Source organism: Talpa europaea, assembly GCF_964194135.1.
Source record: "Talpa europaea genome assembly, chromosome: 8".
Classification (NCBI taxonomy): domain Eukaryota; kingdom Metazoa; phylum Chordata; class Mammalia; order Eulipotyphla; family Talpidae; genus Talpa; species Talpa europaea.
Genome location: NC_140075.1, coordinates 120557859 through 120585726, shown reverse-complemented (window position 1 = coordinate 120585726; position 27868 = coordinate 120557859). Strand labels below are relative to the sequence as shown.

Below are 27868 nucleotides of genomic sequence, written 5' to 3'. Positions count from 1 at the left end.
GCGTTCTCGTTTATTTGTTTAGTTTGTAGATTCTGTTCATACCTGTAGTAGAAGCAGTAGCACAACATGTCAGATCCTGAGGTCACCATATACCAAGCACGGGATTCAATGCTTTTTCCTGCCTCATTTTATTTAATCCTCACCTCGGCCCTGTGAAGCAGGTGCAATTACTCTGCACGTTTTCCAGAGGAGAAATGAAGGCTTACAGGTCAGGCCGCTTGCCTGAGTTCACAGAGAACAAGTAAGCTGTAAACTTGACACGTGAACCCAACCAGCCAGTCTCCAGCGCCTATGCTGCAGTGCCACAGCAAAGGGCTCTCTGAGAAATCATGCCTGGGAGTTAGCATGGGTGGGTGTGGGAGAAACCCCGGGGATGGGTTAGCTCCAGTGCAGATAAAGAGGGAAGCACCCACTTCCACCTCCCACTGGACAGAGAGGGGCCCTAACCCACCCCGTTTATCTGAGGGTCATAATCCCCAGTGGTTGCTGGAGCTTTGGATCCATCTGCCACCAAATAGCTGACAGACAATCCCAGTTCCTGGCAGGCAGCACACGGAACAGGTTCACTCTTCCAGGAGAGAACCCGCCATGGTTTCCAGGATCAGCTCAGCTTAGCAAATCCCCAAGGACAGAGGACCAGGGTCTGGTGCAGCTTGGAGGGGGTCACACCAGCTTTGATGACACAGTGAGAGCAGAGTTCCTGGGGACAGTGGGCAGCAGAGAAAGGGGTGAGAAGGTAGAACAGAAAGACAGCAAACAAGCTCTCCCTGTGTCCACACTGTCCTGGCCCAGCCCTAAGGCCCAAGGCAGCTATGCATGAAAAACGTGGGCATCATGCGAAGGTGGAGGAGAAGCTGGCATTGGGGATAAAGAGTCAACTGGAAATCCTTGCCAAACCATGGAGGATGTGAACTTGAAAAGCTAAAAGTGTCTAAAACTCACACTTAGGGAAAGGAAATGAAGACGCAGCGCCAATTACATACACCAGCTTGTCTCACCTTTGCAGCCATGCTAAGAGGGCTGTTTTTTTAACCAATGAGGAAGCATTCAAGACTTGGTCAAGAAAAGCACTAAAGTTGAGCCAGAATTGGAATTCCGTTCTGTCTGACTCCAGATCCTCTCTAGCGCACCGCCCTGCAGATGGTCAATAAATATCTATGGGTGTACTGGGAATTCTGGAAAAATTCACGTTCCACTTTCTAACTCCTAGTTCCTTGGCCTACATTCCCTGAGGAGTGCCATGGGGGGTGGTGGGAGGGGAACAGGGGGCCTGAAATCTAGGAAGAAAGTAGTTTTTCAGGTCCGAGGGTATCTTACATGACTGTGGGGCTGACATTTCATCTGCCAAGGCTCTCTGTAACCGCCCGTGGTGGCGCGGGCGTCCCCAGCCCTGGGAGACGGGTTTGTGCTGCTCTCTTTCAAAGCCTTTCCCTGGAGCGCTCCAGTCAGGAGTGAAACTATCACACAAGTCTCCTTCATGGCCTGGGACGGTTCCTGTTACAGTGACCCCAGGATTAGAAAACGTTGCATTCTGCAGAACATGCCCTAGAGTAGGGGCCGCTGATTTTGAAAAATACGGGGAGCAAAGCCTCAGTAATTCAGACCATGCTGATGTACAGTTGCTGGGGATGCCAAAAGTGGGTGGAAGAGTTCAGTTTAATTCAACATTTAACAAAAAACAAGGAAAAAAGGAAAAGAAGGCTCAGTGCAGGATGCTACAGGAATAAATGATTAACATGCTGTGCCTGTTATCATGGGGCTTATGATAGCGTGGGCAGAGGATCAATATGTTCCTGGGCCTGGGAGGAACTTCGAGGAGGCCATCTAAGTCGCCCCATCTATGTTGTCACAGCAAATGACTGAGATTTCATTCAATATTCAATCATTCACTCATCGATTCAGGAGCTATTTATTGCACGCTCACTAGGTACTGACTGTAAAGATTGCAAAAGTTCACAAGGTGCATCTGCTTATATCCATGACCTCATTCGCTCATCCTACCCCGTGACATGTGCCACGCTTCGTGGGCTTCGGCCCGCTGTAAGCACCACCACCTGTAAGCCCCAGGATTTGAGTCAGCGCCAGGCAAGGGCAAACAACTCAAGCCAACGTGCAGAACTAGGTGACTCCGTCCCCTCTCCCACCTCCTCTGAGACCCCAGTGGGTAGCAATAGAGGTCAAATGCCAAGGAAGGGACTCCACGTTCAGGAAGTGACTCATCTCTCTTTTGTGTGGTTGTGACCCCAGGGTACTGGGAACCATCCCAAACCAGAGTTGTGTCTGGGAAACGAGAGGAAACACCTGTGAAGGCTGCCCTTGTCCTCCGCCCCACCCCCGACCCCCAGCACAGATGGCAGCGCCCGGTGTCTAACAGTCCATTACCGCTGCAGCGAACACCGTCATCCTCCAGTTCGTATCCTGGGTCACAGCGGCAGATGAAAGAGCCGTAGGTGTTGACACAGGTTTGCACACAGGGGTTCTCAGTGGCACATTCGTTCACGTCTGTGAAAAACCCAAAGTACATCACTGACCATTCCCAAAACAGCGCGCCCCCAGTACGCAGAAAACTGCACCAGCAATGACAGAACCACCAGCAGGCGACCAGAATCAAGGGACCAAGGATCTCCACCCAGCACCTAGGGGATTAAGAGCTCACACTCCAGTGTCCCCTGAGGAACTAGACTCCATCTCCACTTCCATTCTGGGGTTGCAAATTGGGAAGGATGGAAGCAATGTGTCCACACACCACTGACAGGTGTAAACATAGACGCTCCCCCAGGCTCACCAATAGCAATTTCTTATACAACAGCTACCTCCTATCACCTGCTACATTCCATCAGCGAGCTGGCTGACTTTGAAGTTTCAGAAACAGATCATGACAATTCCGGTAATGCTTCTATTTATTATTGCAATGACCAAACTGTGTGCGCCACCAAAAAAAAAAAAAAATCATGTTATGTTGACAACCCTGAACCCAACTGTGATGATATTTGGAGATAAACTGTTGGGAAGTAGTGAAGTGAGTAACTAGGTAAATAAGTAATTAAGTTAAATAAGGGTGGGGCCCTCGTGACAGGATTAGTGCCCACATAAGCAGAGTCACCAGAGAGCTGATCACCCTTTGCCATGTGAGACACAGTGAGAAAGCAGCCGCCAGCACACCAGGATCCCTCCCAAGCACCCGACTGTGCTGGCGCCTTGCTCTTGGACCCCTAGCCTCTGGAGCTGTGAGAAAAACTCCTGATGCTTAAGTCACCCAGGCTGTGCTACTCTGTCATGGCCGCTGGAGCTAAGACAATTATGCATGAACCACGTCACTGATGGCAGAAGGCTCCCACAGGCACGGCCCCTGTACAAGCTCAGGAGGGGAAGGAGAGACCATGGAGGGGCATGGGAGGCTTTCGGGAGCAATGGGACATTCACTCTGGAGTGTGGGGGTGGTTTCATGCAGGCCTATGCTTGCCTGAGTTCATGAACCACGTGCCTTCAATGGTGCAGCTCAGTGCATGTCCGTAAAACATCAAGGAAGAGAAGGCACGTGCCCAACAAGCCAACAAGGGCACCGCTGGAACTGGAACATGAGTCAAGGTCTGTCCACAACACCCGATTTATTCCACACAGCCCATGTGGTGCAGAGGGGGAAGGAAGGAGCCCACCTCCACATGGCATTGGCGGACCCCTGGCAGCTCCCCCTCCCAGGCCCCACATGGCAATGACCCAAGTTCCTGCTGAGAGGATTTCTATCCCCTTCAAAGGTCCAGATAAACTGCTTAAGCCTCTGAATAGAGGTGTGGGTGTTTTCAACCTTGAAAGCCTTTACAGTAAGCAGCTTGAGGAGTTTTCCTTAGAGGGGAAGGCTGAACTCAGGCCTCAACAGGTCCTGCTCCCTGACATCTCAGGAGCTTTCAGAGGGAAGAAACAATGCTCATGCAGGAGGTCCGTGGAGGGATGCTGGTTTCCTCTGGGGATGCCAGGAAAACACCAAGGGCCAGGCCACTGAGTACGAGCTCATGCAGGGTGAGTATCAGTAAGTATTTGGGCTGGCGTCCTCAGCTTCCGGCGAGACGCTGGCCACATCAACATGAATGAGCTCGTGTCCCGCCCTCTCTGTTCTCAGCTGTTTCTGCAGAGCAGCAGGATCCAGAGCACTCTGCCCCTGCAGCTGGCCCTGCGCTTCCTTGCCAGGCCCTGGATCCATGCAGGCCCTGCCCTCTGCATCCCATGGGCACAGGCGCAGCCCACACAGACTTGCTGGACAGGAAGTCAGGACGTTTGTTTCTACCCCCAATCAGCCACCATCTGGCTGCGTGGCTTCGGCCGAGCTGCTTTACCTTTGTGAGCCCTGAGTTCCTCATCTGTGAAGCAGGGCCACACCTGCCCTGCCTGCCTCCTAAAGCTACAGTTGGGGTTCAGTGAGTTTAACAGCTGTGCAATGCTCTGAGGAGTGTGACGTGCTCTTCCTTGAATGAGCTGTTAGGTCACAAAAGCGCCATAGAATAGGTGACATCCGTGTTGCCTGTGGGCCCAGCTGATGCAATATCCCAGTGGCCCAGTGCCTGCGGCCAGGCCTGGCGCTGGCTGCTGCTTTATCTGGAATTGGCACTGCCTGTCCCTGCCCCAAGAGGTCTGAAGGACACAGCGGTCTTTCAGCCCTGCTGCTCAAGGCCACTCCTGGGGAGGTTGTAGGTGCTCCAGCCTCAGGGCAAACCGGGGCTTGCACCTCCAAACCCAGCCTCAGAGAAGCCTGGATTTGCCCCAAGCTGCTTATCTCAGCAGCAAGAGGGCCAGGCGCCCACTCCCCGCTGCAGGGGCGAGGAAAATGACCTCTGCTGGCCAGGGGAGCAAGCTGAGACTTCTTGGAACAATCAGTAGAGGAGGAGAGTCTTACAAAGAATCCAGGATCAAACTCTTTAACGCTGATGCCTTCCTGTTTACCCAATGATTTCCATACGATTAAACTAATGGAGACATAATATCCTCCAAAGAAGCCGGCCAAGAGGCTGCCAGCCAGACCTCAAATGGTGTGACAAGGAAATGGGCGCTACAAAGCCGGGTGGCGGGCTCCAGACAAAGACCTCATTCTGAGCCCCGCCACTGCCTCCACCCTGGGCTGAGCAGCTGCCAGGGGCTGGAGGCCCCAGCGGGGGGCTGCGGCCGGGAGCCAGGGGCCGGGAGGGACTTGCACTAATTCCTTGGGTCTTAAGTCCCCCATTCACTTCCTGAGCAGAAGAAATCTTCCGATGGAAACGGCACAGAGACGCAGCCTGTTTTTCTAACTTATCAGTACTGAAGTGGTCACGTGGATAGCAGAAAAGACCATTGTTCTGGGGAGGGGGGGTGCTGAGTGGCAGCTGACTCTGCTAGGTCTCAGGCCTCCTGGCACAGGTGGGACATCACAACTGCCCATGAGACCCTGGCCTCGAGTAGGGGGCTATTTCACAGCTCACCCAGGGCCAGAGCCCTCTCTGATGGCCCTCTTTGAGCCTCAGGAATTGAACTTATGTTACAGGACATGTGAGACCATTTCTGATGAGCAGGAGTGTCGCCAAGGCTACCTCTGGGTGCACAGAGACGCAAATCCATGAGGCCATAGGCCCCCAGTGGCCGAGGGCTGCGGGTCTAATCTCAGCAGCACCTCTGGCATGTTTCACACCCCTTCGATCTCAGGGCATGGGCGGGGGCGGGAACCACGAGTGGGAATACACTGGAACAGCAGCACTTCCCGCCGACACACGCCATCAGACTCGAAGACAACAGCCAGCGTTTCACATCATGTTCGAGTTTTCATCCACACCACGTACCTTGGCAAGACCTTCCATCCTCGTTGAGGGTAAAGCCAGGGTTGCATGTACAGGAATAGGATCCAGGAACGTTCGCACACAGCTGCTGGCAGTAGCCATAGCGACATTCATCAATGTCTGGGAACAGAAACGCCAGCAAGGTAAGAGATCCTCTGCCTCACCGAGGCGGCCCCTGCAGCAGCACCGCCCAGTCTCTGTCCTGGGACGGCGCAGACACACGCAGGGCGCTGCGGCAAGGCAGTAAGTTCTCATGAACATCAAACTGTGACTTAAAGAGGAACGAAGTGTGATGAAACTGGGCCTTTGAGTAAATAACATCGTTTTTGTTCAAAGTTAGCCAGGATTCTTTCTTATCAACATTATAAGGAAAGGGCCCTATGTGATGTCATTCGAGGATCTGCTGCTCTAAGTGTCAGGGAGGGTGACGGCCTCTCTGTCACCATCCCCAACACATCTCAGCCCCACAAACACCTGAGCCAGTCTTGAAAGTGGTAGAGAAATTTCCACGTAGAGCGGAAAGGTGGACAAGGTGGCCGCTTAAGATTTGAATCAAAGCTAAAATTTATCCAGCTTTAAGATTTGATGATAATGTTACCTGGCCCTGAAATGGGACAATTAGCTGAAAATATGAGAGTCCATAACACGGTCCATGAGGCTGCTGGCCAGCTCTAGTAACAGTGTCCAGCTGTCAGACAGAGCGAGTGCAGGTCAGGGTGTCTGGGCAGTGCACAGAGTCCCGTGGGTCCAGTAACACAAGGACACGGAAGTTTGCCTCAGACCCCTCCTAGACCATAAAACTCTGGATACACACCCCTCTTCCAAGCCATGGCTGGCCTCCCCAGAGCAAGCGTCAGCTCTGTGCATGAACGGATCCAGAGCCCGGCAAGACAGTCTCCCTGATAACATGCACCAGTCAGCAGGGAGCCTGGTCTCACTGGAAAGCACTTCCCAGTCCCCAAGTCATGGGCCGGCAGGCTAAGGAATTCCCTCCTGTGGGGTCAGAGGTCTGAATGAAGCCTGCTGGGAACAGGAGAGCTGCCTGTGTACCTGGTCCTTGTCTCAGCCCCACCTCCCCTAAACCAGCCACACCCGCTACCTGCTATCCCTGTTCCTTTGAAACCAGGATCCATCCAGACTCTGGAACCCAGCTTCAAACTCTGACCCTGCTCCGAGTATCTACCACCTGCTGCCAGAGGGACCCCCACCTCCACCTCACCCAGTGGCCCGCCCTCCACCCAGGCTGCATGCCGGCCCTTGTGATCCCATTTTATCTCTGAGGCGCAGCTACTTCCAGCTGGGCCCACCCCACTGCCTGCTTGTGCTGTTGCTGGGCCTCCCCTCTCTCCAGGAAACAGGAGAGGAAAAAGAGGGCACCCTCTGTGCAGAGGCGCCTTGGAGTAAAGGCAACCCCCCAGGCCCTGATTTTTCTGCAAAAGCAGCCTTTCCAAAGGTGCAGAGAGGGGGTGGTGGATGGCTGTGGAACTTGCATTTTGGAAGAGAAAGACGACTTTGGCCAGTGGGTGGCACAAGTTCAGCTGCAACTGGGAAAGTTCTTCCTTTAGGGTAAGTGAGGAGCGTGCCACAGGGGGCCTCCCTCCAAAAGCTTCAACCAGTGGGAGTCAATACTACCACCCCCCCCCCACCTGGGCACCTTCTGACTGGCGGGGTGGGATCTATACCATGGAGCCTGAGAGTTCCAGGCACCTGAGCCTCTCCAGCACCCCCGTGTCTAGCATGCCCTGGAGGAGAAACTGGACTGGGAAACAGTAGACAGATACTAGACCCCAACACACTCTGTCCAAAATGTCCCTCCTCTGTGAGTCTCAGTTCCCAGCTCTATAAAAGTTGGATGACATAATATCTGACATCCCTTCCAGCCCTGAAATGCTACATATTAAGTTCCTGCACAAATAACTCCCTCACACTGATCTGCTTATGTTCAAATCAGTGGCATCAAATTTTCCATAATAGCTGAGGTTGGTTAAAATGCACACGAACGTCATGGTCACACAGGCGCATGCGCAGCCAGCTCTCGGGTGCATGCCTGGAAGGGAGAACCCAGCCAAGTCTTGGCTGGCTTATCGGGCCTGGAGGATGCTGCGGACAGGGCTCGACAGCGGACTTCGACTCGGTCCCAATCAAGAGAGACTTGGAAAAAAGAACCCCTTTTTTCCCTGCCATGATGTTGTTTGGATTTGTTTCTCAGTTTTCCCAGACTGACTTTCCAGCAACAGAATAGCGTCTCAGAGAATTTAAACTAGCAGAGCTTTTCCAAGAAAACACAGCATAGAAATCACACCTTAGAAATAGAAACTGAAGTGACAGCTAGAGATTGCTATGAATTCATTCACTTGGCTAAAGCAAAAACTAGCGGGGAAGAAAGGAAAATACCCTCCAGTAAAAACAAACAGAACGATCATATCACCAATGCCCACTGCCAGGGACAAAATTCTCAACTGGCTCTGAAAAATGATTCCTTAGGAGGGAAAAGACCACAGCTGGGCGGGGGTTGGGGGAGGGCGGGTGGCAAGAGGACTACAATGGGGTACCGGGGGAGGTGACTGTCCCTCAGAATCTCCTGGTCCACACTTGAGACTTGGAACTCTGCTGCGACTAAGCAAGGGTTCCCTTCTCTTAGTATGACGTCTAACGAGGACAGAGACCACTCCCCCACATCACTTCCTGCCTTGGATATAAACTTCCTAAAGGTAGGAAGAAGGTCTAGGCATATCAAACATGAGTCCTTAAAAATGTCAGTCAAGAACTCTGACGATGACATGACGTGATGGTAACAGCTGATTTTAGAGAGTGTTGCTACATATAAGCTCAGTAGCCTTCTGCCTGCCCCTCAACCCCCCAAAGGGAAGCCCTCTGCCTTTAGGCCTCCCGGCGGGGCCCACATTTCATGATACCTCCTGTAACCACTCATTTCCGAGAGTCTCTGTGAGCCCCAGGGAGTTCTCACCTAAGCACTGGCCTTCCAGAAGCCAGTATCCATCAGTGCAGGAACAGGTGTATCCTCCTTCAGTGTTGATGCAAATCTGGGTAGGGTTGCACTGGTGAGAATCTGTTGCACACTCGTCCACATCTGTAAGACAGACATACGCCAAAGAATGTCATCTACATCTATCCAGAGCCCTGGAGCCACCAGCGGAGTCAGCTGCTTGCTTGCCTGGCTGGGAGGCAGTTGATAATGTCCCTGGGTTACATTAAGGAGAAAGAAGAGGGGCCTCCCTTGGTGGCGCAGGTGGTTAAGCACCACGCTGTGAAGCTGTCCGCAGCCTCTGCAGTGCCGGTTCCATCCCCGTCAGCCTCGGAGCAGCCCACATGGTGAGCAGACCTCTCCTGCCGCGCCCGCTGCTGCCCTCAGCAGTGTATTTCGTCAGTCTGCCTGTTCTGTTCCCCACTCTGTCTCTGGTGAGTCCTCTCACCCTTCCACGCATCTGGCCTGTACCCCGGTTCTTGGATAAATAAAATAAATCTTTAAAAAAAAAAAGGAGAAAGAGGAACCTCCCCATGGGGTGCCACCAGGAGACACTGACCTTTCATTGGAGGGGAAAAGCTTGTCTGCTCCCCAGAAAGCTACAAAGGGAAGTGGCTGAAAAAAGAACACACGTCAGAGGGATCCTCTCCCGCCATCCTCATCCTCACCACCTTCTCTGAGAGCAGTCACGGCGGCAGAGCCCAGCACCCGGCAATGCTGTGCCCTGCCCGACACCCGCATGTTCTGTATCAGGTGCTGGACAAGGGCCTGCTGCGCGCCTGCCGTACGCCCAGGGTGCGACAAACATCACGGGCAACACGCAGAGGAAAAGGAAAGTCCTTGCCGTCGGAACCTTGTACCTGTCCGTGAAGACCTTTCAGCCTGTGGTTCCTGCCTCTTCACGAAGCTTCCCGGAGCCCCGACCTTCTCTCCACTCCAGAGTTCCCAGGCCTGTCCCCACCGCCGCAGCTCCCGCACGCCCCTCGCCGTCTCTGATGCCACATAGGCACCTGTACCCGAGCCCACCCCTTCTCCTTCCCCAAGAGCTCAAAGCCCAGAGACCAAGCTGTACCCAAGGTCACATTCTCGAGACGGTCAGGGTGCGTCGCGAGCAGCAAAGCTGTTTGTTTCAACTGAATGAACCGTCTTCCCCTCCCCGCAGCGCGCTCCAAGGGCAGCACTCAGCTGGGCTCTCCTGCCACCACTCCCCGCCCTTGTCGCTCGTCCAGGACCACACAAGGACCCCGGCGTGTCCTGCACATGCCTGGCCTGACTCGCCCCTGTCACACGCATCACCGACGTGTCCTCCTGGCCCCTCACTCCTGCCGTCAGGGCTTGCCCGCCACCCATGTCTGGTGCGCACCATCGTGCAGCTGCAGACAGTGTTAAAAGCTGCAGGGCCTCCCCAGTGGCGCAGCGGTTGAGCGCTGGGTTGTGAAGCTGCCAGCAGCCTCTGCGGCGACGGTTCGATCCCCGGCTGCTCCCCGGCCACCGGGTGAGGGTCCCCCATGGCACGCAGACCTCTCCTGCCGCCCGCTGCTCCCCTCAGCAGTGTACTTCAGTCCTTCTGCCTGCTCTGCTCCCCGCTCTGGCTCTGGGGAATTCTCTCACCCTCCGGCGCTTCTGACTGTACCCAGTGCTTGTATAAGCAAACAAACAAACAAACAAACAAATAAATAAATAAAACATGCCTCTATTTAATTAAAAAAAAAAAAAAAAGCTGCAGCTCCCTGAGCCTGTGCTGGGTGCCCCACACCTCCGGTCACTGTATTTATTCTCGGGATCACCCCGGGACAGGCTCATGAGGCCCATTTCTCCACAGGGAAAGTGCAGTGAAGGGTGACCACATACCAAGCCAAGGCCAGACACCCCACTGGGCAGCCGTCACCTCGCCAGGACCAAGCAGGTTTGGGAGGAGCCGGCAGACCGGGCAGAGGAGAAAGGGCTAAGCTTTTGCGGCCTTTTCCTGCCCCATCTGGAAAACGTCTGCCTCGGACGCTGCAGATGGCAGACTGTGATGGGGTGGGGGGTTCTAGGGTCCCAAAGCATGAGGTCCTCGAGGACCAGGGCTTGGGTAGCATGGGGCTTTGTCTGCAGGGAGCAGAGACTGATTAAAACATTCTTTCGTCAAACACTGAAACATTCTGCCAGGTAAGGAATGGTCCCTGGGCGTCACCTGACACCATGACAATGCACCATCCACCTGCGGCAGATGACACTGAGGGACCCCCGCCCTCCCCCAGATGACCGGGTATCTGGGCACGGCGTGGAAGCAGCCTTCCGTCTTTCCGATGTGCACAGCCTCCTAGAAGCAGGTCGCAAGGCGGCGCGGCTCCCTCCACCCCACGCCTTGCCCAAGCTCAGCCTCGGTGGCAAAGCCCCAACCCTGCCCCGAGCGCCAGGAACTCCTGCCTCCGCCCTTCACCTTTCTTCCACCCGGCTCTGCCCACCAGCCAAGCGTCCCAGGGAAGCCCAGGAATAATGCTTGGCCACCAGCCGCCCTCGCTCAAATCCATATCCAGCCTATGATAATAAATAAGGCCACTATCAGCCAGGAAATATTTACATTTTTCCGCGGGGAGTGATGGATGGCAATTGTACCCTGGGAACAACGTGACTTTAGGAATTTGTGCTCTTTTTCCTGCCTGGGGGAGAATGAAGTGTGAGGAGACCCAAGGGGGAGAGGAACTGTGAGAGAACCTTGGAGAAATCCAGTTCCCAGGTCTCTGTGTTTGCGCAACTTACAGACACACGACGTGGCCACAAAACCCTGGGGAAAGAAACCAGACGGTGGCTCAGAGGGCACGCAGGGCTTACATGTGCCCACGCGTGTGTGTACACCCTCACGGGCGCGTGCGAAACACGCAGGCCTAGAAACAAAAATCTTTAAAGTTCATGCTTTTATACTACACCACTTTTACTGAGCCACAGAAGTCCGTTATACCATATTCCTATTGTTATTCTTCCAAAAAGCGAAATTTTAACCTTCAACTCAGTGAATGAATGGTCAGCATCCATAGGTGTGTGTAACTTATATGATATATGACATGTATGTATTATATTTATCATACATGTGAGATGTATTATATAGGTGTGTCCCTGGAGTTTTGAGAGAAAGGCAGCCCCTCTTTATACCCTCAACACATTCCTGGAACGACGTTGCATCCACAGTAAATGTCCAATAACTGTTTGGCAAAGGCATGGCTAGGAGGCCAGGTGGGTGGATGACTAGACGGATGGACGGATGAACAAACGGGTTCATGAGTGGGTGGAGGGGTGGCTGGGTGGGCGGGTGTGGGCGGATGAACGTACAATGAATAAAACACATTCATGCCTCTCAGCTCCCAGATGGGATCTTCCCGGCCAACGTGCTGACAAGACCATTCTGGTGTGTGGACCTTGTTATAAGCCTCGCTGCAAACGACTGTCAAAACTGACGCACCTGGTGGAAATGGCCACTCTGTGGGTCCCCACCCGGGGCTCAAAGACTCAGCACACGTTCCAGTTCACAGCCGACCTGCTTTACATTAAATACATTTGACTTAAATAACAGAAGGAAAAATACATCGAGCCACTCCAAGGACATTCTTTGGCAAAGCGTCCTTTTCTGCATCAGTGGAAAAGTACAAGGGAGGGCAACCTGAGTGAGTGTCATTATCCTCGGACGCAAACCGAGCCTGTTATTTCCTCTCTCTCTGTGTGATATTTAGGAAGTCTCCCAAGAGGAAAGATCTCTGGGTTCCCGCGATCCGGGATCACCCCTCTGCTTGCTCCTGCCCAATGTCCTCCCAAGCCTGCGGCCCGCGGGGAGCGCTGGTGTCAAGCACGGTCCCTGCAGCGCTGTCGTCCCCAGACGCAGACTCTCCCGGAGGCCTCCTGCCGAGTCCCTGAGTCCCCCTGGGGACTATGGCCCCAGGCAGCAGCTGGCACTTGGAAGCTTCCACTACAGCAACCGTGTTCGTCCATCCCTCCCCAGCGGGGCGATGTCCATCTGCTGTCCAGGCAACCAGCACACTCACAACTGGAGGAAAGAGCTCATTGGCTCTTCCAGAACCTGGCAGCAGATCAAAGCCCATCACTGAGGGTGCCCGAGGGGTGTAGTCCTGCATATCCAGGGGACCAGTCCTGCTGCCCTGTCCAGTTTATCTGAGCTGCCACCATCTTTCACACATCCCTGGACAGACCTGCCATTAGATGTTCTCAATCTGAAATGCCACTCACTCCAGAAAGCCATCAAAACCAGCCTGTCTCGTCTCCCCGGCGCCCTCCCAGAAGGCCACAGGCAGAAGTGGACTCTGAGGCCGTGGGACAGTGGCCCACACGTCACAAACACTCAGGGTTTCGTGCCACCAGCCAGCGTGTCACCCCCAGCCAAAGAGGCAGCCTCTCGGGGCAGGTGCACTGAGGCAGCGTGGGTGGAAGACGCCATTCAAGACCTCTCAGACTTCAGAGTCGCACCAGATGAAGGAACTTGCCTCAGAACATTAGAACACAACTGCCTAACAGCCGGGACAACAAAATGACAGAAAATTCCAGGGTGACTCAAAGGAGAACCTGGTCCACCAAGTTGTGGGGTGCCATAGCCCTTGCAGCAGGAGCCCGTGATGGGATCAGCCAGAGCGCCCCTCTCCTGGGAAGGCTTTGAGATGTGTGATGAATGTGCTGCTGGTTCATTCCTGTTTTCTGCCCTTCCCTGGAAACAACATACAACCCTCTTTCTGTCCCACATGAAACGAGTGGCTGTGGGTGTGAGCGAAGTGGTAAGGCACAGGTTATTACATAAAAGCCTCTGCAGGCCGGCATGGCAGGCTTCATGCGCCGACATGGACAAGAACACCTATGTCTGAACACAGTATCACACCTCAGCATGCCAGCTACTTATTATTTCTAAATAGACAAACTGTATACATCTATGCATTTACAGTTCGGCATTCACCCTTAACTGTCCAAGGAAAATATGCCAGCTGTTTTCATGACACAAACTCTAATTGAAATAAAATGTCCTTTAAACTGTAAAAAACACAAAAACTAATGGTTCCCCCATGTCCACAGGGAGAGCCTTTCTGAGGCCATTCCCCCAGCATCAAAGCCTAAGGGAAAAAACACAAAGGGCTGAGATGTCCCCAGAAAGGGCTTTGGGGGCAGGCAGGGCTGGGTGTGAATCCAGGCTCCTGTCCTTAATTACGGGGTACTGCTGAGCGAGGTCACTAACCTCTGCAGAGCGGAGCCCTGGCAGCCGCCTCCTTGCCTGCAGTGAGAATCCATATATCAGCGTGCACGGCCCCCTCGGCACTGCCCGGCACATAGTAGGGACTCTGCACGTCTTACTGCCCTTCCTGGAGGGGCGCTGTCCTAACAGCTGTGAAAGAGAGGCGGGCCCTGGCTTCTGTCTCCTTCCGGCGCTGTGGTGGGGTTTACCCAAGACGCCAAGAGGGCTGAGGACTAGTTCTGCGGGTCACGCACAGCCAGAGCCGGCAACTTCTCCCGCCCGTGCCTGGACACGTGGCAGGAGACCTGGACGGGACCCACAGCCGCCACTTCTGCGCTTGGGCGTCTGGGAGTCCACCTACGGTCCTCTCACTCGAAAGCCCACCACACGCGTGCTGGTGCCCTCCACAGCCAGACACCGTCCACCTGCACACGGACGGCGGTTCTCTGCTCTTCCCGGGTCTGTCCAACCTTCCGAAAGAGCAGGGCCGGCCCCGTGAGCCTGGGGCCAGCTGCGCAGCTGCGCGTCTCTGCCCCGGGGTGAGAAGGGCCATCCGCCCAGGGGAAACATTCTCCCTGGGTGACACTGGGAGAAACTGTCCAAAAGGACTTGGAAGGCGACACCTTTGCAAAGGCCTCCACTATGCCTTTTTTGGACACAGCAAAATTATTTCCTTGGTAGTAAATTTTTGCCCAGTGAAACAACGTGTTTTCCCAGCCCGGTTTTGTCCCTTCCTTGCTCAAGCTAATGGGGTCTGATAAGCAAGAAAATAACAATGCACATTCCGACGGCTCCCCTGGCAGCCAGTTTCAGGCCTGCTGCCGGGCTGGGTCAGGGCCATTTTTCAATGAGAGGAGCGCAGCCAAGGCTGGAAACGACAGAGGACCTATTTCCTAAACACCTGCTTAATTAAAGATCTCAGCGTTGGAGAACTCGCTTGTTCAACTCCCAGGGTATCTGTGCTGCCTGGGTCTGATAGTCCGGGCAATGCTCTGTCGGAGTCAGAGCTTTCTGTGTTCCCAGCGCTGTCTCGTGCTTGAGATTTCAAGTATAGAATGCAAAGCTTGCTCGTTCTGCCCCTCTATTCAGGTAATAAATAGATGGTCCATTTTCCAAACAACAAAAAATTCTTTCCTCTGGAAGAAATCAGCCGGGATTCAGGTCCCAACCTCTTTGTGGGCTTTAGTTCTCTGCACATAAAGTAAAAGCATGAAAGATTGTTCTGGACGTTTCCTTCGAGCTGTGACCCTCTACAGAAACAAGTCATGCAACTAATTGGGATCACATTGCTGGGTTCTGGGGTAATTAATTAATTTCATCCAGAGTGCTTGGTAAACATCAGCTGATTTAAGGCAGTGAATAGTCCAAGTCCATTCAACTCTTGCCAGTGCATGAATGGTCACAGCAACCGTGGGTGAGGGCGGGGGTGGGGGGTCACATATGTTCCTTCTTGAGCATCAATCATCAAGGTGTCCCCCGAGAATAAGGTGACAAGGTGCTTAATGGCCAACCTGCCAACTCAGACATCCTTTGTTTTTGAAGGGCATGAGGCTTTGGCCATTATTGTGACTATAAAACAAACTAATGTGCCATTCAAATTAGATTTGCATTTACTAAAATTCTTGCCCTTTGTCCAGCAACAGAAGATTTCTGAATCTATAAAAGCCAATTGTTCCCAAACCTAACTACCCAGGAGACTCTCGGACTGATTCGGAACGGACGGGGTTGAGGCTTGGAGAGCTGTATGACCTTGAAGTTACCTAAATAATTCCATATCTGGAATCCACTTGCCAAGCCAGCACTTCTCAGACCTTAACGTGCATGAGAAGCGGTGAGGATGCTGGGAACACGCAGGTTCTGACTGGGTAGATTCGGCGTTTCTGACCACTCCTGGGCGACAGCCCCGGGGCCACCCTCCGCCGAGCCAGGGGCTGAGTGATGCTCAGTGCTCCTTGGTTCTGTCTCCGCGCAACCTGCTCAGGTCTAAGAAGTTGTTATTCAAAAGAGTTTAGGAGGGAATCTACATGCTCGAAAGTAAAGGGGTGATTTCCAAGAGAATCCTTTCCTCTCGAAAATCAAACCTATTACTTAACCATCATTTTTGTGATTGAAGGAGTCTTGTTAAGGAAGTTCCCAGCACAGTCCACGCTGAATGGGGTGCTTTCCTGGGGTGCAGACAGGGTGGGGGCCTTGGGCTAGGGCACTGTGTATTTTCAAAGCAGTCTCCCTCCCAGCAGATGGTGGTGTCTTCATTTCCTGTGAGTAAACTCCGTTCCCCAAAGTTCATGGACTCTGCCCCCCCAAATGGTAACAAAAAGTGCAAAAAACTCCACCTGGGAGGAAGGACAGTGTCTTTCCTCCAGCGCAGAGCACCCCTTCTTGATGGAATCCTCACAACTGCTCTAGAAATGCTACAGCTCTTGGGTCCTGCCTCGCCTCACTCCAGTCTCCTACCCTGAGCCCCGGCCTCCCCCACATCCTGCCTTCATGTCTCGTTCCTCAGGGACCCGGCCTGGATCCCCTCAGCCCCATCCCCTCACCTTCCTCTCCTGATGTTGTCTCGGTTGATGTCACCATTTTCTATCCCAGATCAGAAACCTCATTCTCAAAGCCTTCCCTCCGCGCCCCCCCCTCGCACAATCCTCTTCCTGAGAACCTCCGCGTTTCCCTCCTCCTTCACATCTCTTACCCCAAAGACACGGAGGCCTCGCTGTCTTTTCTCGATGCGATTGCAGTAATAGTCTACGAAAACACTGACCTCCTGTCTGTCCCCTGTAAAAGTCCAGTGAGCACAAGCTCCAGAACCTTCTGAGACACACACAGAAAGACCGTGTCTCTACTGCTCAACATTTTCGATCCCCTCCTTAGAAGCCTCAAGGCTTCCTCGGCTGCCCATCACTTACCAGGCCTAGGTGGACAGCCAGCTCAGCCGAGCACTTCCCGAGGCTGAGCCGGTGGGCTGGGTGTGGGGCTGTGTCTCCCTCCACTGAACCCCAAGTTCCCTGAAAGCAGGAAATGGTTCTTGTTCACGTCTGTGTCCTAAGGGCATAACACAGTGCCTGGCACGTAGAGTGGAAGAGAAAACGTGAATTGGGTCAGGAAAAAACTCATTCGTGGACTTTTCTGGAGGTGAGAGGGAAAGATCTGGAAGCCACGGGGTATCAGAGGACACTGTCGGGTCACCCAGCTGCTCCGTGGCCCGAATTCATTCCTGCGCCGTGACGGACCCGGGCAGACACCGCAGCCCCAGCGCGAGGAGCGGGCGCCTTATCCCCATCCCCATCTCTGCCCAGAGCTGCTCTGAGCCGCTGCCCAACCTCCAGCGGCTGGGACACAACACACGCGCGGCCGGATGGACTCACACTCCAGAGAGCCAGAGGCCCCGACCAGGAAGACCTGCGCTTTCGGGAGTCACGGAGGCGCCTCCGAGGAGGGCAAAGGTACAGCTGCGTGGGCTGCCATGCGCGTCCACAGGGCCTCTCAGGGCAGGACCAAGAACTCCAACCACTGTTCAGGCCTGGGGCAAACCCCGCAGCCCAGCGCAGGCGATGAGAACACCCACATGTGCAAATTCACCCCCAGGCCCCAGGCACCGACTCCCCGCCCGCGGCTGCTCCTTCTGCCCCGTCACTGACCAACCAGGGCGGCTTGGTGCATGTCACTGAGCTCCTGCGGCTGCTTCCTCATCTCTGGAATAGGGCCACCCATACCTGCCTCCCGCCCAGGCTAGTGGGGAAGACAGACAGACAAGCGTGAAGACAGACAGACATGCCTTGGGGGGGCATGAGCGCACACAGCGGGAGTCCCCGATCTGGGAACGGCAGGCAGACCTTCACGCTGGGCCTGCGCGGGGACAGCCTCCTTCACACACACCGATGGCTGGAACCCCTCACATCCCAGGACACGTCCCTCCCCTGGGGGCAAGTGACAGGGGCTTTCCCACTCAACATAACGAGAAGGCCAGCAGCTAGGAAACAGATGCTTGGTCCTGGGACCAACCCACGATGCTCGTCTCCTCTCTCGTCTCCATCCCTTCACGCTGGCATGGTCCAAAGCGCCCTGCTCCCCATCTCTGGCAGAGGACCCCAGCCTATCAGCCTAACTGCTGGGAATACAACTCCAGAGGAGGTGAAGCCTGAGGGACAGCTGGAAGACGGGAGAGGCCTGCAGGGACAAAGGGGTGTGGAGAGGATGCGAGAGGCGCAGTCCTGGGATACGCTCTCCTGGCTAAGCCCTAGAAGTGAAGGCCCCACCCCAAGCAGCACTGGGTGGCAGAGGCACACCCTGCCCACCACCCTTTGAACTTGGTTAGAGTCAGATTCTATCACTTGAATCTAAAATAAATATTTGAACTGGTTCAATACTTTCGGGATTGCATGTTTACCTGCCGGCGGAATAAAGCTGCCTTTTTCCATCCACCCTTCTGGGGTCACGAGCAGAGTCTTGAGCTTCTCTCATGCAGAAGGCAGGAAAATGCAGGGGTTACATGTGGGGGCCGCCTGCCAGGCCATAAGATGGCCCTCCCACCAGAAAGAGCATACTGTCTGAGTCCCAACACCCATAACCCAGGGTATGGGTGGATGCCATGCATGCCACACTCATTCACCATGCGCCATTTCTGCTATAGGTGCTGGGGACTCAGAGGTAAATAGCACACGGGCCTTGTCTCTTTACAGTCTGCTGTGAGCAGATAAGGAACCAGAGCCCCCCGATTCTCTACAGCAAGTGTCATGAGGGAGAGAATGGGGCACTCGCAGGAGGGACAGGCTTGCTGGAACAGTTGCATTGAGTGAACCCAGGAGGATAGTGGCAGAGGCTGCTCCTGTCCTCCAATATACATTTTCTGCATTTTCAGTTTCCGTTATAGTGAAATGTGGCTACCTGACAAATCCTTGCCGTGGAATATAAGTAAAAGTAATATGTACAGCTTCAGGTGGTGTTTTAAAAGGAATGAGTGTTCAATACCTCGGTCACTTCTCCTGGGATGGAGACGTGATGGTAAGAGCTGGAGCAGCCATTTTGGATTTGGAGGTAAAAGCTACCCATTGAGTTTGATCAAACCACCCTACCAGCCCTCACCCACCTGTCCTCAGAGTTAGCATTTAGTGGGTATGGCATTTCAGTTTTGCAAGATGAGAAAGTTCTGGAGATCTGTTTCACCCCAGTGTGAATATACCACGTGCTATTGCATTAGAAACTAAGTTGGTTAACGTGGCAAATCACAGGGTAGGTGTGCCCACAACAACAGAAAGTGCATATCTGCAAATCAAAGCATATTTTTTCATGAAATTCCATTCTAAATTATATGAACTGCTCCCACCCAAAGACATAATCGACCTGTAATCTGAAGCAAAATCCCAGTGAAGCTGCCTCTCTGTTCCCAAGGGACTGAACTCTGGCCAAACAGCCCACACTCCTCGGTAGCCCCTTCACAGAAGAATTAAGACTCCAGTGACCCTGGGTGAGAGTAAAGAATCTGGGGAGAAAAGGAATGGTGGGGGAGGGCAAGATGGAGGGATGGGAGGGGGGAACAAGTCTGACGCCTCCTGCCTCTAGGTGCTCAATCCAGGTTGGGGGGATGCAGGCTTTGGAGTTAGGCCTATTTCAGATTCTGCCCCTGTCCCCAATATTTTAGCTGAATGATTTTAAACAAGCTTTTTCCGCTTGTTTGTTTTTTACCCCTAAAAGCCTTGGTTTCCTTATTTGCAATTGGCAGCTAATGATGGTACATCACTCTTGGGTTTTTGTGAGATCCCATGTAAATAAAGGCTTTATTTCACTCAGTACCTGGAACAGAAATGGCTTGGTTGACTGTTCGGGCTTCTTGTCAAAAAGCAGAAGAGGAAAGGAAGAGAGTGGAGGGGCTGAGAGGGGAGCTATCTTCTAAAAGAAGAGAAAAAGAGAGGAGATTGAAAGTCAGGCTCTAATCCAGAAACTTCCACGAATTCAATGGTGTCCTTGAGGCAAATCTTTCTTGGCCCGTTTCCTCCTCTGAAAATGCAGCCCATTGTCGCTTCTACCTGGAAAAGCTGATTAATCTGAATCCTCTGTATTCCGCATGAGCTCCCTGCCCTCGCTGCGGTCTACACCTCTCACCTAGGCAGGTTGAAGGAGGCCCTCTGGAGGACACAAGGGGAAAAGACATAAATGAAACCAGGAGATGCCCACATCTGGCCTGTGACCAAAACGAGAGAACATGACCTTGTAGATGTGACTATTACAAAACAGGGAGAAACTCAAGGTGAAGATGGTGACCTCAGTGGACAAGCTCTTCTTGCCTGATGTCACCCTTAAAAGTACTAGAGGGGCCTCCCTGGTAGCGCAAGGCTAGGGGTTAAGACACAACCTATGAAGCTGTCCGCAGCGACTATATCACAAGTTCGATCCCCGGCCAGGGAGCTACCCACATGGCGCAGCAGACCTCTCCTGACTCGCCCGCTGCTCCCCTCAGCAGTGTACTTTGGTTGATCTGCCTGTTCTGCTCCCCACTCTGTCTCTGGTGAATCCTCTCACCCCCCACACCTCTGGCCTGTACCCCAGCTCTTGTATGCATAAATAAATAAATCTTAAAAAAATAATAACAGTACTAGAAAGCACAATTAAGTTACCTTCCACTTTTCGGTCAGGCCCATGGCAAGTGTCTAAATTACAATATATAAACATTGCTATAATGTATAAATGTCTACACAGTAAATGAACATTGCTATATGTGAATGTTGCTGCAATATAGGAACGTTGTTATGATCTATCAGCATTGTCGTCACTTCCCACACCTGAAATAAGAATGTTCTACTATTTCCCTCTGGACCTCCTTTAAGACCTCTTTAATGGGCATCTTCAAAAGGTACTTCTCAGGGATTTAAGAAAAGACAGAAGCCAATGATCACCCTTTTTGTTAAGATACCCGGTTGATGTTAATTTAAAAAGGAGACGGTCTCACCCAAACGAGAGCTGTCCATTCATTCCTTCAGCCAATATGTATTGATGAAAAGAATGACTATGTATTTGTCATTCTGTCTTCAAGTGCCCTTGTAAGTGGAACTCAAGTGTTCTCATCTACGCACAACCTCTCAGACTTACCACCCTCTTACTATATGGGACCAGTGGAGCCGGTTAGTAAGCAGAACGGAAGCACAGATAAGGAACTCGATCAGCCCCATCGCTAACTAAGATTATGTCAGTTTTCTCATTTTTTAAATGGGGTTATCACGGCTAACTATTTTTAGTGATTTAATGAGAAAAGTATTTCCTTTGCAGGAAATGCCACCATAGTATTTTTAGAGCCCATTACTACTTGAGAAGCAGTAATTTTTCTACTTTTCCCCAGATTATTAAAAAAAAAAAGTAAGAATGGGGCCTCCCTGGTGGTGCAAGGGGTTAAGACGCAACCTACGAAGCTGTCCGCAGCCTCTGCAGCACGAGTTCCATCCCGGGCCAGGGAGCAACCCACATGGCGAGCAGACCTCTCCTGTCTCCCCGCTGCTCCCCTCAGCAGTGGGTTTCAGCCAGTCTGCCTGTTCTGCTCCCCACTCTGGCTCTGGTGAATCCTCTCACCCCCGCCCCCGCCCCCAGTTCTGACCTGTACCCCAGCTCTTGTATGCATAAAAATAAATAAATCTTTAAAAAAAAAGAACTGGCTTTTCAAAACATGAGAGAATGCACAATTTATGAAAAAAAAAGAAAGTAAGAATGCAGTTCCCTAAATCTATCACCTCCAAGAATGGGTCTGGTGGTCTCCCGACAAGCATTGCAAGCAGCCTCCCATCCACCCACTCAGCGTCTGCTTCCCAGACCAGAGGAGAAAGGACAGAGGAGGAGGGCAGGCGACTGGGAGGGTCATTCTATTCCCGTGCTATCGGCAGGGAGAGCCTTATGCTTCTGCTGGTCATATGTTTTTATTATGTAGCTGGCAGGACAGCTTGGCTGAGTAGAAAGAGATAATTCCTCTAATGCCTGGTCACTAGACAGTCATTCATCTGTCATTCATTAGGTCAGCAAACATTTACCAAAAGACGTCTACATTCTTGGCATCCTGCTAGGCACTGTGGATCCAAAGTGAATAAAACACGTTCCAAACACATTTCGCAGAATCGTTATCACGCAGATCATCTTCCCCGATACAAAGCAATTAAGTTAGAAATCAACAACAAAAACATAAAGCCCGTAAATGTGCACAATTTAAAAACTCGCCACTAAATAAATCATGGATCGTAAGAACTGCAGTAGATCAGAAAAGTCTTAGAACTTAATGGCAGTGAAATAATATTTATCCAAATGTACAGGGCACAGAGAGAAATCCATAGTCACAATGCTAATATTAGGAACAAGAAAGGCTTTAAAGTAAATGAACTAGTAAGCATCCAGCTTAAGAAACTGGGAAAGGAATGAACACATTCAACAAATTAGAAGATAATAAAGATAAGAGCAGAAATTAATGGAATAAAAAGTAAAAAAAAAAATAGAGATGAACAAAGTTAAAAAATTGGTTCTTAGACAATGGCTAATAAAATGGATATGACTAAGATATTTTTAAGAGAGTTAGCACAATATTAGGAATGAGAGAGCAATATAATAACCGATTAAGCAGAGATTTAAAAGATAATATGAAAAATGCTAAAAAATCCATGTAAATAAATCTGAAAACTTAAATGGAATTTAAGAGATTTCACTTCTAAGAATTTTCTTAGAAAATCATAACTGCATAACTGACTTAAGAAGGAGTAAAAAGCCTATGTTGTTCCATAACTATGAAGGAAATTATATCAGTAGTTAAAAATCTTCCCACAAAGAAACCCAAGACCTCAATTATCTTTTTTTTTTTTTTAGTGTAATGGAACCTTAATAGAATTATCATACATAGAGAGGGAAGAGAAGAATGGATAATAGTTTCCCAATGAAACACCCAAAGTTATTCATCCCCTTGTGGGTAAATGCAAGGCCAAACAGGGTTGGCCTGAAGAGGGAATGCAAGGCCTGACAGCCTGCCCCACGTCTATGGCACTTTCTGTTGGGGAAACATACAAAGAGATGAAAGGGCCAGGCAAGTCTGGGCCAAAGAGAGCAGAATCAAAGTACAAATCAATGGGGCCTCCCTGGTGGCGCAGGGGTTAAAGACACAGCACTATCAAGCTATCAACAGCCACTGCAGCATGAGTTCGAGCCCCAGCCAGGGAGCTGACCCACATGGCACAGCAGACCTCTCCTGTCTCGCCCGCTGCTCCCCTCAGCAGTGTGTTTCAGTAGATTTACCTGTTCTGCTCCCCACTCTCACTGGTGAATCTTCTTACCCCCCATATCTCTTGCTTATACCCCAGGTTTTATATGCATAAATAAATAAATTTTTAAAAAAAGTACAAAGCAAGATAACGGCTGCCATGTCAGCCTCCCCACTTACGTCTCTACATGTCTCTCCTCCATGTGTCTCCTTCCATGCTTTTCCCACCCCAAGTTCCTGGTGCAAGTCCAAAGCCAAGAAGCAAGCACCCGCCTCCTCCACGCATCTCTTTTCAATGATCTTACAGGCAAATTGCAATAAGTTTTCCATGAGTAGATCACTTCAGTCTTCCAGAGAACAGAAAAGGAAGAATCTCTCACTCTATCAAGTGAATGTGTTGATGCCAAGCCCAGCAACAGTATTTTAAAAAAGAAATGTGACAGGCCATTGAGAATATCATACAGATATTGATGAAATATTCCTAGACAAAATATTAGGCACATCTAACAGTGTATCATATATTATGTCATGGCTAAGATGGTTATCTTAGAAATGAACAAAGGGTGGTTTAATAAGAAAAAATTCTACCAGGGTAATTCCTCACAATACCAGATTTTTAAAAGCATATAATTATCTCCACAGTTGTAGAAAAATCATTTGATAAAGTCAATATCCACAAATGATTTTTGTAAAAAGAAAGAAAACACAGCAAAATCAATCTCCATAACGAAATTTTAGAAGCAGTTCTATTATTTCATGAACCTGACAGGCTGTCCACTGCCACGACCTATGTTCAACATAAAGGTACTTGTCAATGGAGTAAGAAATGAAAAATAAATAGAAGATGTAAAACTCAGGGGAGAAAAAAAAGCACATTCACAGAGAGCATGGTTCCCAGAATAAGTCAAAAGATGCTACTGACAAAGCACTGTAAACGAGAGACTTTCACAAGACATCTGAATATAAGATCAATATTCAAAAATAAACTGAATTTCTACATACCAACAACAAAAGGATACTAAAATTTTTTAAAGATACCATTCACATAGCAACCAAAAATATAAGGTTCATTGAAACGATTCAAGACAAAGATGTGCCAGACTTGGGTAGAGCACAGTTCAGAAACTTACTGAAAGACATTAAAGGAGAGCTTATAAAAGGAAGACTTAATGTTCAAGGATACAAAGACTCAATAATGAAGAGGCTGGTCGTCTTCAAATTTATCTGAAGACGCAATAAATTACAGCCAAAATCGCAACAGGGTTTTGATTTGCTTGTTTCGTTGGTTGGTGGCTTAAGACACTTGGTCCAGCAATAGCCAAGTGACTCCTGAGGTAGAAAGTCGAGGAAAGCGTCTTACTAGACTAAGACGACATTGTAGTAATCATTCATCCTGAGTGGTTACTGGAAAGGAACAGAGAGAACAGAAAGCTACAGCTCGGGTGTGGGCTTGACAGTCAAGATGGCAGGTTACAGCGTGACGGGGCAAGGCGGTTCTATTCAACCAAAGATGTTGAGGTAACCGGGCGTCGTCCACTCAGAGAGAAGTGAAACTGGATCTGTGCTTCTCACCACCTCCACAAATAAATTCCAAACGGTTTCCAGGTCATATCTGAAAAGCAAAGTCTTAAAGAAAAAAAAAATTATGATTTGAGGGTAGGGAAAAATCTCCCAAACAAATCCCCACAAAAACTCTAACTACAAAATAAAAGATGAGTAAGTTCATTTACATCCAAAGCAGGACCTTCTACTATTCAAAAATAGCCTCATAAAGAAAGAAAAGATAAGCCACAAACTGGAAGAAGACATCTGCAACCGCACAACAGGAAAAGAATTTAGGTAGAGTGAAAAAATTAGATATAGATAAAGAACGCATTCAAATCACAAGCACAAGAGAGAAAATCCAACAGAAAAATGAGCAAAATATATGATCAATTCCTCAAAAGATAAAACACAAATGGCCAATAAATATATTAAGACATACGGAAAGATGATTAATTTCCTAGAGCTGCCAGGGCCCACGCTCGAGAGAGAGCCTTCTCTGAGAGTGAAGAAGCCTTTGCATCGGAGACCAAAGATGGACAGGAACAAACCAAACCCGTACGACACCACTTGAGCCCTTGGATCCCGCCATGTCTGAAGCTAATCTACTGACAGACTTTTTTCAGTTATGAAAAAATGACGTGGACATGCATTTTTTTTATTCTTGTGTTTCACTGTTGTTTGTTCGTTTAAGCCACTTTGAGCTTGGTCATCAGGACCAAAGGACTCCTGACGATTACATGCCAAACGTAATCAAGTCGCCCTGCAGTTTTATTGAAGCAGAGTCTTGCTGGCATCCACTTTGGCCACAGCCAGCGCACCAAGAGTAATAAGTGAATGTGTTTCATTTTAAAAGCACATTCTGAGAAACCCACTCTGTGTTCTTACAAATCTCTGAGGAACACATCAGTCTAAAGTAGTCCTTCCCAACCTTTTCCATGTCCAGACACACATAGAAAGTTCTAGAAGTATGTAAGGCCCACTGAGCAAAGGCAATTAAGAGTAAAAGCAATTGACCCAAGAACCCAGGCATGATATCCCAAGTCCTGCCAGCCATCCCCAAAGCTGACAGGACCAACCCCCAGCCACACCTACCTCTCAGGTGCTGGCTGGGAAGCTTTACTAGAGAAACAGATAGGTAGAAGGTGAAGGATTATGGCTGACAGCAAATCCTCAAATAAGTCTTCGCTTAACAAGAAGGGTGAGCTGTCTTATCTGACAGAACATTCTTCATTCTCCATATGCCATTCTGGTGCAAAGTGCTTTTAAATTATTAGCAGTGTTTTTCAAACAGCTGCCAAACCCCAGCTGTTTCTGCACAGTCAGGTTTTCTGGCGTGTGTGGCTCTGGATTCGTGGGAAGGACCCCTTGCTCTGCTGAAACTGCTTTTGCTCTCTTCAGTGGACCCAGACTTTCAGCCAAGAAATAAGGGGACAGAAGGTCACCAGATTGGGGGTGGAGGGAGGAGTATCCACCAAGCTGGACCAAAAGAATGTCATTATTCGAGAAATGATTGAAGAGTTTCTTCAAGACTGGCCAAAGGAGTCATTCTCTTTGAAACTCTGGGGGTTTAAGAATGCTGAACACCCTGCTTGCAGATTCTTCTGTTGACCCATTGTGGTCAAACGAGTATAGAAGGGTAGAAAGAGCTTCTTTCCTTTATAAATCTAGGAGCTCAACTTTGTGGATGAGTGCAAGGAATCTAAGGAAAGACGTGCCGCTGTTGCTGTTTTATGAACAGCCACCTCTTCCTGTTTATCCCGCGCTATTACCCAACTTTCTTGGACAGCTGACCCATCAACAAGCCAGCAAACATTATGGCACCCGCTCTCAGTGTAAGATGGGGGATAAGAGTATGAGAGAGTTACAAAGAGGCCCACGACACCAGGCTTTACAAAGCAGGAAGCACAGACACATCTCATGAAGCCTGAGGATGATGATGCTAAATGCCCCGAGAGAGGTACAAGCAAAGTGTTTAGGGAGCCCAACGTGAGGTGGAGGGGAATGTGATGGGCTTGGGTGGAGAGGGTGAGCAGGGCTTGCCAGAAGAAGTCACCCATTGCCAGGTTGTTAAGGATAAAAAGCAAAGGATGGCATTTCCAAAGGTCTCTGACTCCAGAAGGGTCCCTGCTACAGGGACAGCACTGTGTCCTGTGTGGTAGGCTAAAATGTGCCCCCAATTTATATGTTGAAGTCAAACTGTGTCCCCCAAAAGTCATATGTTGATATCCTAAACCCCAGTACCTCACAATATGACTGTACTTGGAGAAAGGATCTTTAAAGAGGCCATTAGTTTAGAAGAAGGCCATGAAGGTGAACCTCCACCCATCTTAGGAGGACTGGTGTCCTTGACAAGAATGGAGACATGGACGCAGGGAAGCACGTAAGTGGGGAGAGGACATGAAGACGGCCATCTGCACGCCAGGGAGAGAGGCCCGGGACACATCCCTCCCTGTGGCCCTCAGAAGGAACCAGCTCTGATCCCAGACTGCCAGCCCCCAGAATTGCGAGAACATAAATGTCTGTTGTTTAAACGTCTCCAGCGCCCTCCACCCTTTACCCCCACACACTGCGGTACTCAGAGCAGCCCCAGTAGATCCATACATTCTGTGTGCCCCCCCCCAGGCCTGGGCACCTCCCACACTGGACACTGCACCCGATCTTCCAAGTGGGAGACCAAGCTCTCCCACTCGCTCTCCCCGCCCCGTCATCTGGTCTCAGGGTCCTTGTTGACGAGACCTCATTAGCGTGCGTGTGGCTCGCTGGGCTTGGTTCTGGAACCCCACACACTTTTCTTCACGGTTGTAGGCTGCACTGGAATGCGATCCGGCAAGTGTTCCCTCCTCCTGAGCACCAGAAGCCAAGCTGCACTATCTCCTGTTGTCTCAGTCACTTTCTGTTTTATTAACCCATTTATGACTTCTCCGCCTGCTGAGGTACTAGGGCCTCCCGCCTTGTTCTTTGCATCTTCAGAAGAAGCTAATGCTCGCCGTCAATTTTATTCAATTTACAAGTCTTTTGTAAACTCAGCAATTGAGCTTGAATGTGGAAAGAACAGAATTCTGACTTACACAGAAGATTAATCTTGCCATGACCATGTAGCCGGGTTGGGAGAGAAT

General features: G+C 50.7%; 1 protein-coding gene across 2 annotated transcripts in view; it reads right to left on the bottom strand.

Moving 5' to 3' along the window:
- The window catches only part of FBLN5 (fibulin 5), a 57871-nt gene that overhangs the window by 12303 nt on the left and 17700 nt on the right, over positions 1–27868 (bottom strand). The window contains exons 2-4 of one of the 2 annotated variants that reach the window (XM_084241215.1): positions 8767–8889; positions 5802–5918; positions 2383–2502 (exon numbers count right to left, since the gene is read on the bottom strand). The exons of the other annotated variant lie outside the window; for it this stretch is intronic. Coding sequence (XP_084097341.1) covers positions 2383–2502; positions 5802–5918; positions 8767–8889 — 360 coding nt within the window. The remainder of the gene's footprint in view (positions 1–2382; positions 2503–5801; positions 5919–8766; positions 8890–27868) is intronic. 2 annotated transcript variants of the gene reach the window in all.